The sequence below is a fragment of the Onychostoma macrolepis genome, chromosome 20, assembly GCF_012432095.1.
Source record: "Onychostoma macrolepis isolate SWU-2019 chromosome 20, ASM1243209v1, whole genome shotgun sequence".
Lineage (NCBI taxonomy): Eukaryota > Metazoa > Chordata > Actinopteri > Cypriniformes > Cyprinidae > Onychostoma > Onychostoma macrolepis.
In genome coordinates, this window is record NC_081174.1 from 30,888,042 (window position 1) to 30,901,195 (window position 13,154).

At 32.4% G+C, this 13,154-nt stretch overlaps 1 protein-coding gene across 2 annotated transcripts in view; it reads right to left on the reverse strand.

Annotated features, from left to right (window-relative positions):
• The window catches only part of wasf1 (WASP family member 1), a 78,911-nt gene that overhangs the window by 27,424 nt on the left and 38,333 nt on the right, over window positions 1–13,154 (reverse strand). For both annotated transcript variants that reach the window (XM_058755602.1, XM_058755601.1), the window contains exons 2-4: window positions 12,502–12,661; window positions 11,371–11,505; window positions 2,341–2,494 (exon numbers count right to left, since the gene is read on the reverse strand). In XM_058755602.1, the coding sequence (XP_058611585.1) occupies window positions 2,341–2,494; window positions 11,371–11,505; window positions 12,502–12,634 (422 nt within the window). In that variant the 5' untranslated portion in view covers window positions 12,635–12,661. The remainder of the gene's footprint in view (window positions 1–2,340; window positions 2,495–11,370; window positions 11,506–12,501; window positions 12,662–13,154) is intronic.

Sequence of the window (13,154 nt, forward strand, 5' to 3'; positions counted from 1 at the left end):
CTGTTCATCTGAACTTATTATTCATCTGTGAATACTAAAAAATTTAATATATCACAGTTTCCACAAAAATATTGTGCAGCACGACTGTTTTCAACATTGATAATAATCAGAAATGTTTCTTGAGCAGCAAATCAGCATATTAGAATGATTTCTGAAGATCATGTGACACTGAAGACTGGAGTAATGATGCTGAAAATACAGCTGCACATCACAGAAATAAATTACAGTTAATTAGATATTCACATAGAAAACAGCTGTTTTAAATTGTAATAATATTTCAGAATTTTTACTGTAGTTTTGATCAAATACATGCAGCTTTGGTGAGCAGAAGAGACTTCTTCTGTTGAATTTAACCTGAGAATTGAAGACGCGCATAAAACTACTGTTGAGGAAAATGAGCGATTTAACAGATGTCTTTTGTGCCGTTTTTAGCAGGAGTGGAAGACAACGGTTTTACAGGAGGAGAGGAAACATATGTCCTGATGTCTAATAAAATAACCTCCGGTGCCGGCGTCTTCATGAAGTAATGAGGGAACGTGTGAAGAGAGAGAGCTCATGCATATTACGCAGCTCTCAAAATAAATGTTCCAGCCTCCAGTTACGAGCATTAATTCCAGAAACACTCGCTCGGTGTGACGCACGTGTGAAAACAGCAGCAGAAACACATGAAAACTGCATAAACGAGAGCACAGACGGAGACAATATCGCTCTATCACTGCATAGTTCATGAAGTATTAACTAAAAGTCCTCAGGAGAAATAAAAACAGACACCAATGAGTCACTAACACTAAAAATATGAGCTCAGATCCTTTGAGTTTTAAAAATGTTTGAGTTCACTGGAGAAAAAAAAAAAATTCTTGCCGAGTATTTTTGACTGGTTTTACGTTACAAATGTGACCCTGGACGGCAAAACCAGTCTTAAGTGTACATTTTTCGAAATTGAGATGTATACATAATCTGAAAGCTGAATAAATAATATTTCCATTGATGTATGGTTTGTTAGGATCGTACAATATTTGGCTGAGATACAACTATTAGAAAATCTGGAATCTGAGGGTGCAAAAAAAATCAAAATATTGTGAAAATCGCCTTTAAAGTTGTTCAAATGAAGTTCTTAGCAATGCATATTACTAATCAAAAATTAAGTTTTGATATATTTATGGTAAGAAATTTACAAAATATCTTCATGGAACATGATCTTTACTTAATATCCTAATGATTTTTGGCATAAAAGAAAAATCTATAATTTTGACCCATACAGTGTATTTTTGGCTATTGCTACAAATATACCCCAGCGACTTAAGACTGGTTTTGTGCTCCAGGGTCACAAATATCCAAACATTCTTAAATCAAGATACATTTACTTGAAAAGCAAAGTGACAAACAATATTAAGACTTGTTTTCTGAGTAATTAAGTTTATGCTTTAAACACGAAGAAAATGGGGTCAGAAAGAAACTTAATTCCAAGGGAAAACTAGATTATTTTTCTTTACCTTGCTGACAGATGTTTTGCCTATTTTAAAGCAAAAACTCACTTTATTATTTTCATAAATTATTCAGAAAACAAGAAAATAAATAAAAATTAAAATAAGTTTTATTGGCATGAATTAATGTATTTAGGCTGATTCAGTGATTTTCAACTTGAATAAAACTAGTTAATTTAGATGTTTAAGTTACAGTTTATTTCAGTGTATAAGAAACATCTGCAAGGAACATCTGAGAGCTATTCGATATCCATTTAATTTCCATTTAATTTCCTGAAAATGCAAAATGACAAATGATATTACATCTTATTTTCTGGAAATGATATAAAAATTTATGCTTAAAAAAGAAGAAAAAAATCCATCAGTGGAGTAAAAGAAATTAACTTAATTCAAAGAGAAAGCAAGATTATTTTTTTAAGTTTATAACACTCATTTTATTTTGATACATTGTTCAGAAAATATAATGTAATATATTATGCAGTTTTGCTTCTTATGTAAATGTATATTGATTGAAGAATATTTAGATATTTAGTTTTTTTTTTGCTGTGTTTGCTGACTTTTCATTGCATATTTTCATATCTTGAGAAATTATCTTGGTAAAATTTCAGGTTGATTCAGTGATGTTAAATAATATTTCTGACTTGAATAAAATGCAATTGTTATTTAAACAGTTAAACAGTTACCTGAAGCGTTAAATGAGATTTTCAGGTTATAATGTTTTTCAGAACCATGCATGAAACACTCAAGTTCATCGCTGTCTCATCGCAGCTCGTGTTATTTCAGTAATACTGCGGTCAGATGTGACCGCCTCCGGTGTGATTATCAGTTGGGTCTGATGTGTGAATGTGGTTCTGACCTGTATGGCGTGAGGATGTTCAGCGGCGGAGGTTGTTCGCACAGCTGGTATGTCTCCTGCATGGGGACGGGCAGAGACTGACGCTCAAACAGCTGCTGGTCCTGGATGGTGGAGCTGCGGAAGGCCTTCCTCATGGTGATGTCCTGAAGAGACACTGAGACACAAACACACACCGTATCAGACCGCGTTCACTGACTCACATCTGCGTTTCTACGGATGAGTCTGGCTGAATTTACAGATTATAGACTTTATATGGAAGCTATTAGCTTTTTTGGTGCATAAAATGCTTCTCTTACTTAGTATTTTTGTCTTGTTTTCTAGTATAAATATCTACAAATTCTTGAATCACGATGAATTTACTGTACAAGTAAAATGACTTAAGATATTATGTCTCGTTTTCTGTAAAGTTTAAAGTTTTTCCTTACAACGAGCAAAAATATCTGCCAAATGGGGCAAGAAAAAATTCCTGTTTAGCCTTTGAATTAAGATTATTTTTCTTACCCCACTGGTAGATATTTTTGTTTGTTCTAAGCAAAAACAAAATTTTGATAATTTCTTTTATAAAACAAGACTTAAATGATTTTACTTGTCAAGTAAATGCATCTTGATTCAAGAATGCTTAGATATTTATACTAGAAAACAAGACAAAAATACTAAGAAAATCATTGTTTTTGCAGTGTATGATTTATGCATTTTAAATGAAAATAAAGTAGATTTAGATCAGATAAAAAAAAATATAGTCAATGCTGGTTTACGTTTTCCCAATGAAACTTTAATGAAAATGAAAACCTACTCTTACAAACCAGTCTTAGGCCATTCGTCTGATGTATGTGAAGTTTAGCGTGAAGCATCTAGAGATTGTTTCGATTTAAAATTTGTCAACTAATTTTGATTCATCTCATCGCTTGGAAGATGCAAGCCAATGCATGTTTTAAGCGAGGCCATAATGACTAATTGACCTGTATACTGTTAATGCAGAGTCCAAACTTCACAAAAAATGGTGCAAATGTACATCAGGGCAGTCTGAGTGAGCATGCCAAATCTAATTAATTTACAGTGATAGAGGGCGCTATAATGTAAAAAAATTCTGTGAAGAAAAACATGAGCTGCTGTGGTTGTTTTACAGTCTTGCATATACTGTAAATGCAAACATAGAAAAGTAAGATAATCTTTCTGGTGATTAAGGGTTGGATATGTTGACAATATTATTAGAGTCATAAATACGCTTTAGCAGTTGAGTTCTGGATTTTATCTGTTGATATGAAATGTCTTTATACAATAACTTTCAAAAGATTGGGGTCAGTACCATTTTTTTTTAATGTGGCCCATAATGACTAAAAGACCTGTATATTGTTTATACAAAGTCCAAACTTGACAAAAAATGGTGCAAATGTACATCAGGAGAGTCTGAGTAAACCTGGCAAATCGCATCAATTTACAGCAATAGAGGGTGGTTTAACGTAAAAAAATTAAAATAAAATTATATATATATATGTAGAGGAAAAGTTGAAAAAAAAAAAAGTCTGAATTTGAGCTGCTGAGGTCTTACATTTATATCTTACATATACTGCAAATGCACACATAGAAAAGTAAGATTTTCTTACAGTTGACACAGGGTTCGAGATGTTGACTATATCGTTGGAGATATAAAGAAGCTTTAGCAGTTGAGTTCTGGATTTTATCATCTGATATGTGATATGTAATGACTTTAGACTACGTTTCCAAGTTTGGAATCAGTACCATTTTTTGAATGTGGCCCATAATTGACCTGTAAATTGTTTATGCAGAGTCCAAACTTCACAAAAAATGGTGCAAACATACATCAGGACAGTCTGAGTAAACCTGCCAAATCTCATTGATTTACAGTGATAGGGGGCGCTATAACATAAGAAAATAATGTGCAACTTGGATCAAGGAAAGTGACATTTTCTAACTAAATGTATCAATAGGATCTGTTTTTCAAATATGACAATTGTGGTTATTATTGTTGGACTTTTAATTAATATTTTATTATATCATGTTTAATTCAGTGTGTTACTTGCCATTTCTTTGTAAATAATTGTGAAATTCACTAGCAATTTCTACACCAATTGTTGGTGGAGAAAAAAAAATTTTTTTTCAGTCAACTTGTGTGTTACAGAGATTTTACTTCCGTTAAGATTCTTCAACAAAACCTTTTTGTAAAGTGAAGTAAACTCCCTGTGATGCACAACCTCGAGTGCCATTTATCACAATTTAAGTCACAAAACAATCTCATTCGGTGAAGCTTTGGATTTTTGTCCTTCTCTCACAATGTCAAGAGTGCAATTGGTGCTTCAAGGAAGTTTGTCTCTCTGCACCTTTTCTCATTTCTTTGTCTTTTCCTCATATTCAGGTGTATTTCCATCACTCTTGTGTACAAACCACTTTGTTTCTCCTCTGCTGAAAGGCAGCTGGTGACACTGAGGTTGATGGGAAATTAAAAAGTAATGAAATCATTTGAGTGGCAGAATGCAGTGGGGCTGTCTGATGTCAAAGCAATCACAGCCGAAGCGAGAGCTGCTATCAGCGTCATTTTAATCAGACAATACAGGACGATACTTACTGCTAGAGTAATTTATGCTAATGAAGTAATTTTGCATGCAAATGCAATTGATCTGTTGCATGACCAGTGTTCAGGGTCTGCCAATTATGCCTTATTTTTTTGTTTTCTTTTTTGTTGTTATGAGAAGATTCTACGAATAGAACTTATGCGTAGTGTTTGTTAACTCAAGTATCATTACAAGTGCTCAAAATGCTCAGACTTTCACCGGATGGATAAAAATCGTGAAAAATACTCTTATTTTCAACAAATATGCAACTTTTTAAAGTTCAGAAGGTCTGGGGGCGGTTCTCTACATGCATTGCATTATGGGAGGAAAACGCCGGCATCTGCTCAGAAATCCACTGAACGTTTAAGTGCTTTTGAGACGCATTGTTTTTCTTTTGTGATGAGATTAAAAAATATGAATACAGAAAAATTACTGAAATAAAATACTTAAAAAGAATATACTTTAGTGCAAACTGAATGTAATTTTTCAGACACTTAACTGCATGTTAATTTCAATTAAATAAAAATGTATTATATTTTACATTTATATTAAATGCAATTAGCTGTGTTTTTTTGACATACTTAAGTATACCTTTATATGTGATTTTCATAATTCTATTGTTTTTGAAATATGTTTAAATGTACTGCAAAGCTGGTAAACTAAAATAATGTAATTTCTATTGAAACTTATATTTAAATATGTTTGTATTTGCAATAAGGTAGCAATTTAGTACATTTAAAATATATTAACTTAAAATGTAATGCTGAATAACTCACTACAGTTAAAATTATAATTAAGTACTATACGTGTGCTTTAGTATGTTAGTCAACACATCAAAATAAGTCTACATCTTTACAAGCACGACAAAAGATTATTACATTTAAAATGTACTTTTAATTTGACATCATTACAAAACACACTTAAGTTGCCTTTCATTTTATTAATATTATATGCAATTAGTTTACATTTTTAAGATTTGCAGTAAACAAGTGCACATTTAGTACAATTAAGTGCACTTTTTAACAAGGGTAAAAAATAGTCAACCTAAAAGTCAAACTATTATATGAGCTTTTAATTTTCTGTTTGTTTTGCATGATTTTTGCAACCATGTTACCAAAATATGTGTCTGAATACAAATTACAGCCTGATTTGTTCATGATTTTCATTAAATAAAATAATTCAAATGACAAAATGATGCCAGAACAGGTTTGCCGATTTAGCCTAAAAGAAGTCAGTAGGACGTTTAAGTCAGTCTTGATGTATAGACTTGAGAAGAGAAGTGAATATCTTTATGACATTTTGCAGTTTGAAAGACACGATCCGTGTGAACAGAGTCATAAAGCACGAGCTGCATAACATCTCAAGATTTGCTCCTTTTGTGTTCCTCAGATGAATAAGCTTCATCTGGGTTTGAAGTGACACAAAGGTGAGTAAATGATGATGGCTTTTATAGGAAAATCTTTGCATGCAAAAGAGCGAAAGCCACAGCGGCGTCAGCTGTCGATATCTACAGAGAACGGAGCGATGCGGATGAATGAAGACTCTTTCAGAGCTTTTATAGTCGCGGCTCCTTTCATACTGATGTGTTTCTAAAGGAAAGAGCCGTGAATTCAAACACTCTCAATGAACTCAATGTGTGTGTGTGTTTATTAGCAGCTCTTCATCAATATCATCTGTGAGCAGAAACAGCAACATCTTGAATGCTTTCATCTGTTTTCAGTGAATGTTTTTCGTCCTCTCTTTGAAATCTTCTCCAGTCCTTCAGCTTTTCTCAAAGTCAAATAATTCAGTTGTTTACATATGTTTAAATATTCAGATTCATGTAAAATGGCATGTGGGCGTTTCACGAATACATCTGACAGAAACAAATCATTGAATTGATTTTAACGGTTCAAAAACGAGTCACTAGAGTGTCGCTCTAGATTTGAACTAATTCACATCAGGCGTATTATTGTTAAAACTAAAACATTAAAATGATAATAATAATAACTAACAAATTCATTACCTAAAACAAATGTAACTGAAATAAAATAAAATGCATAAAAATATTTCGTTACATGCATAAACTTTCAGTTTATTTTATTAAGGCAACATTTCTCATTTTTTAAAATTATATAGACATTAAAAACTAATTAAATGACAAAAACGCACAACAAAATTACTAAAACTAACTACAATTAAAATGGAAACAGAAAATATGAACATTAAAACTAATTCAAAATAATAATAAAAACTATAATAGAATATCATTCGGTGATAATAAAATAACACTGATTCACATCAGGTTATTGTTATTTTACTTATTTGCTTAATTTTAAAATATGTAATAAAAAATGTGTGATGTATGTGTATTAATATATAGTAAAAAAAATGAAAGTTGCAAATAAAACGCTTAGTTGTAAATAAAAATTTTTTTTTCATTTTTTCATAATTTCACATATAACACTGTTTTCTTGCCATTCTTTGCATACACACACGTACTGTATATGTATATTTACATTTATGCATTAAGCAGATCATTTTATCCAAAGAGCCCTTTTTTGTCAAATGGATTTGCAACACTTACTGTAAAACAACCCACAAACTAACAGCATTTTTGAGATGATTCTGACGTGATGAATGACCACTAGAAACGTTACCCGTCCAGATGAATTATGGGTCATAATGAGCCTCAGTTTCACCACAGACCAGCAGAGACAGAGGATCTGCAGTTAATTCAGATCAGATGCTCTGTCCAGCTTTTCTGTCCTCTACATGAAGCGTGAACTGTATATTTACAGCATGAATTGTGTTCATATGTGCATCTGTGTGTTCCTCAGTGTTGACGCTTCATTGATTATAACGCGAGTGAGCATCGGATTTCAATAAACGGAGCCATTCTGGTTCGTCACAACACTTGCAGAGCAGAAACAAATTTATTGAAGGTCTTTCGGCCGCGGTAAAACGTCATTTATCTCGACATTTACTCGCTCTCATGGTGCTCATAGCTTTGTGTGCTCCCCGTTGCACATGTTGGACATTTGGTTGAAATAATATTGAAACAACATTTAATGCTACATGGTTGTAAATGGCCAAACAAAATCAACATTAAAATTTTAATTGAAACATTGCAAATTAAAAGTTGATTCAAATTTGATTTGCCTAACTGAAACAAAATTCAACAGTGATATAAAGTGTTATTTTAGAATTAAGAGACTTTTATTAATATCTTAAATAAGTTATTTTTGTTTTTTATTTAAGTGTTTTGCCATTTTTATAAAAATTAAAAAGGTAATCGTGACTGTTTACCTCATAATTCAGCTGAGAATAGAATTGCAAGATATAAACTTAATTTTAAACTTAAAATTTTCCTTTGCAATTCTGAGTTTACATGTCTTTGCTTTTTATTTAATTTTATTTCATTTTTATATTTAATTATTCATTTTCAGTTAGCAAATTATTATTATTACTATTATTATAAAAAATGTTTTGATTAAAAACCAATTCCAGTGGCCCTGTTTGAGCAATATGTCACTTTTTGCTGACTTTTTTTATTTTTATATATGTATATGAGAAAGTGTGTATCTCTGGTGATCTATCAGTTCATTTTCACCTTCACTCTTTATTTATTATTATTATTTTAAATGTCCTATTATTAAAAAACATTTTATTTTATAATATAAATATTTAATCTACATTTATGCATTTGGTAGTCACTTTTATCATTAGTCATTCGCATTTATATTATTAAATTATATTACATTAAATAACATATTAAATTTTATTATATTCAATTTATATTATTATTATTAATTAGGCCTAATATTAACTGTATTATTATTATTATTATTATTACATTTATATTAATAATTTTATTAAAACCCTGAAATCTGTTGCTTTGCTGTATTCATTTTATTTATTTATTTGTAAATAAAAAGAAATATTTTGCATGCATAATATTTACAAGACCAATAGCTGTTTAAAATGTTTTGATCATGTCACCCCGCAGGAACATGAAGATCCCAAACTCATCCGTCAGACTCGAGTGCTGCAGATCCTCCAGGGCTTTTCACTTCGGATCTCTCCGTGTCGGTCTGAAGCGGAATCGGATTGACGGAGCGTTTGGGATGGATGTGTCCTGAACCGACACGGATCACTTCACCGCGAGAGACGGGATCTCCTCACGGTAATTCTGCTCACCATTACAGTTATTACTCTCTTAACAGCTCACAGAAGACAGCGGCTGAACCCACACCGGCCCGGTCTCCGTAATAAAGCCCGTTTCCAGAGACTGGAGTTCACGGAGCGCGGCGTAATTGAAATTGTTTCAGGCTGATAAAAACAGTGGAGGAGCGTGAGAGAGAGAAGAGGTCATCGTGACAGCGCTGCTCATCCATCAGACTGCTGCTCTTTATATCCAACCCATGTTTACACTCACTATATAGACAGCAGCAGTCGAGTTCAGGAGGTATGTATATACTGTATATACTATATATGTGACCCTGGACCAAAAAAACAGTCTTAAGTGTAAATTTTTCGAAATTGAGATTTATGCATCATCTGAGAGCTGAATAAATAAGCTTTCCATTGATGTATGGTTTTGTTAGGACAATATTTGAAAATCTGGAATCTGAGGGTGCAAAAAAATCTAAATATTGAGAAAATCGCCTTTAAAGTTGTCCAAATTAATTCTTAGCAATGGAACATGATCTTTACTTAATATATTAATGATTTTTGGCATAAAAGAAAAATCTATAATTTTGACCCATACAATGTATTTTTGGCTATTGCTACAAATATACCCCAGCGACTTAAGACTGGTTTTGTGGTACAGGGTCACACATATATATATATATATATATATATGGGTCAATGATGTATAATATCTATTGCAATTGTTCAAACATTAAGTATGTTGTGTGCACATAAATTCATATTAAACTTTTAAATTAAGTGATTTTAGTGTTTTTTCATCTAGGTGAACTGGCCATAGCTTTAAAAAATGTCAGGTGGTGCGACCATGATTTATCTGAAAATTAATTCATTTCCTTAACATTTTTTTTTTTTTTTACATTTCTCAATAATTAAAGTGTTTAGAAACAAAGTATAATTTTTTTTTTTGAGTTTTTGTAAATAATTATTTATTATTTGTTTTTTTTAAATTCTATAATTTTTACAACAAAAATATGAGAATTATTTACAAAAACTCTAAAAAATAAAATAAAACTGTAAATACTTTGATCCTAAACATTTTAATTACTGAGAACTTATAAAAAATGTTATGCATGTTATGGAAATTAATTAATTTCGAGATGAATTACGGTCGCACCACCTGACATTTTTTAAAGCTATGGCCAGTTCACCTAGATGAAAAAACACTAAAATCACTTAATTTAAAAGTTTAATATAAATTTATGTGCACACAACATTCTTAAAATCTCAAGTTTGCTTGTCGATAATCCTTATATGTCACTGACCCATATATATATATATATATATATATATATATATATATATATATATATATAGCCTATGCAAAAGTCCCTTTAAGACAAGTCATGTCACTCGGTGGCCATCTTTGAAAAGTGCAGCTCCAATCTCTTTGAATGGGGAAACATAAAATTTATAAATGATGTACACTAATTATGAACACACTGGTTTGTTGTGCACTTGCGCGAATAAAAACATAAAAACAATAAAAAATGTTGATTTCAATTTTCTGATACAACCGGACATGTTTTACCATTTACTGCACTTTATTATTCTTCTCGTTATTTCTCTACAGCGCTTAATGATGTATGGATTTGCAGTTTGCAAGATCCTAGCTAACATATTAGGTTATAGCAATGTTGTGGGAACGTTGTTTTGAAACGTTTCTAAGAACATTAAAATGTCCAGTTTTCAACATTGATAATAATCAGAAATGTTTCTTGAGCAGCAAATCAGCATATTAGAATGATTTCTGAAGATCATGTGACGCTGAAGACTGCAGTAATGATGCTGAAAATACAGCTGCGCATCACAGAAATACATTACAGTTTAACATACATTCACACAGAAAATAGTTATTGTAAATTGTAATAATATTTCACAATTTTTACTGTATATTTGATCAAATAAATGCAGCTTTGGTGAGCAGAAGAGACTTCTTTCAATGAATTATTATTAAATGTTTTCAGATAGTTATGTTTAATAAATTGATAAAACGATCCCAATGGGTGCTGGTTTCTGGGTCGGTGCAAAACCAGTTTTTCTGGCCCAGAAATGACTGTTTTAGTGTGAAATGCTGGCAGATTGTGCTCAGGCGTCCTGTCGGTGGATAAGAGGAATCTGTCTCTCTCTCTCTGTCTGTTATCAGATATCTCAGCTCTGTCGAGCTTCCAGAAAACATGCTGTCAGTTTCAGCAGTCGAGAAACTCAATCACAGCCGATAACAGACTGAACTGAGTGTGTGTGTGTGTGTGTGTGTGTGTGTACTCACACTCCTCCTCTTTGGGGTCGAGTTGAGTGACGCTGATTGACAGGCGGTCGACTCTCTCCTGAAGCGAATTCACTCGAAATGAGAAGGAATGAGCTTCATTAAAGAGCTCGCCGAACAAATCCTCCGCATATTTACCTGAACACACACAAAACACCCCAAAACAACAGAAAAAATACATTATTTTCATGCTAATTAACCTCAGTTTTAGTTCTTCTCATGATACTCTGATGTGGTTTTTATTACTGTAATAAAATTATATTTTATTTAAATCAGCATCAATTTAAGACGATGATGAATGCATATGCATAATATAAGTTAGCAAGTTATATAAAATAATAAAACTTTGTAAACAAAAAGTTATAAAAACGTTAACAGCATATATAAATAAAATAACACAGAATAATTTCTTTATATAAAGTACAAATATATAAAGTATGCAATATAAAATAAATAAATATAAAATCATTGTTAATAAATAAAAAAATAATAAGTGTTTTATTTTTCATGCAAAATATAAATTCTTTTTTTTTTTTGCAGTTCAACAAATATTACCATGATGAATAATTATTTTACGATTACAAAGTTAACAACTTGTATAATAAATGTATAGAGAGAGAAATTATAAAAAGAATAAAAGAATAAAAATTAAAATTAACATTTATATATAATAATTTATTATATAATATGCAAATCTATAATGTATATACTATAAAGAATAATAAAAATAATGAAATAAAAAGTAATAAAGTTAATAAAATAAACAAAATAATAAAAAGTATACATTATTTTTTATGCAAAATATAAATTCTATTTTTCTTTAGATAAATGTTACCATAATGAATAAATATTTTACAATTGAAAATACAACAATAACTTATATATGTAGAGAGAGGGAAATAATAAAATTTGTAAAACATAATAATAATATGAATAAATAAATAAAGGTATTTTAAAGATATTAATAAAGATATTCCTTTTAATTTGAGGTTGAAATGTGATCTGGACAAACGTGTTTCATCCAGAGCAGATACAGTATTGTATGGCATTGCAGATGTGCCACTGTACAACATCAAAAGTGCTTGGATGTGTATTTAGAGACGGAGGAGCATGTTTGTGGAGATCTGGACTCACTCAGGCTGCTCAGCTGACGGATGACGTTGGCCAGAGAGATGTTGGTCACACACTCCAGCTCGTTCTTGATGCTGTGCGGCAGAGCTGTGTGACACAGGTGACGAGGCTCGATACTGCGCTTGACCAGCGGCATCCTGACGCTCTCGCTCGCTCACCACACCTGACACAGAGAGAGAGAGAGAGAGAGAGAGTCACTCGCTCGCCCACCACACCTGACACACAGAGAGAGAGCGAGAGAGTCACTCGCTCGCTCACCACACCTGACACACAGAGAGAGAGCGAGAGAGTCACTCGCTCGCTCACCACACCTGACACACAGAGAGAGAGAGAGAGAGAGAGTCACTCGCTCGCCCACCACACCTGACACACAGAGAGAGAGAGAGAGAAAGTCACTCGCTCACCCACCACACCTGACTCACAGAGAGAGAGAAAGTCACTCGCTCTCTCACCACACCTGACACACAGAGAGAGAGAAAGTCACTCGCTCGCTCACCACACCTGACACACAGAGAGAGAGAGAGAGAAAGTCACTCGCTCACCCACCACACCTGACTCACAGAGAGAGAGAGAGCGAGTCACTCGCTCGCTCACCACACCTGACACACAAAGAGAGAGAGAGAGAGAGCGAGTCACTTGCTCGCTCACCACACCTG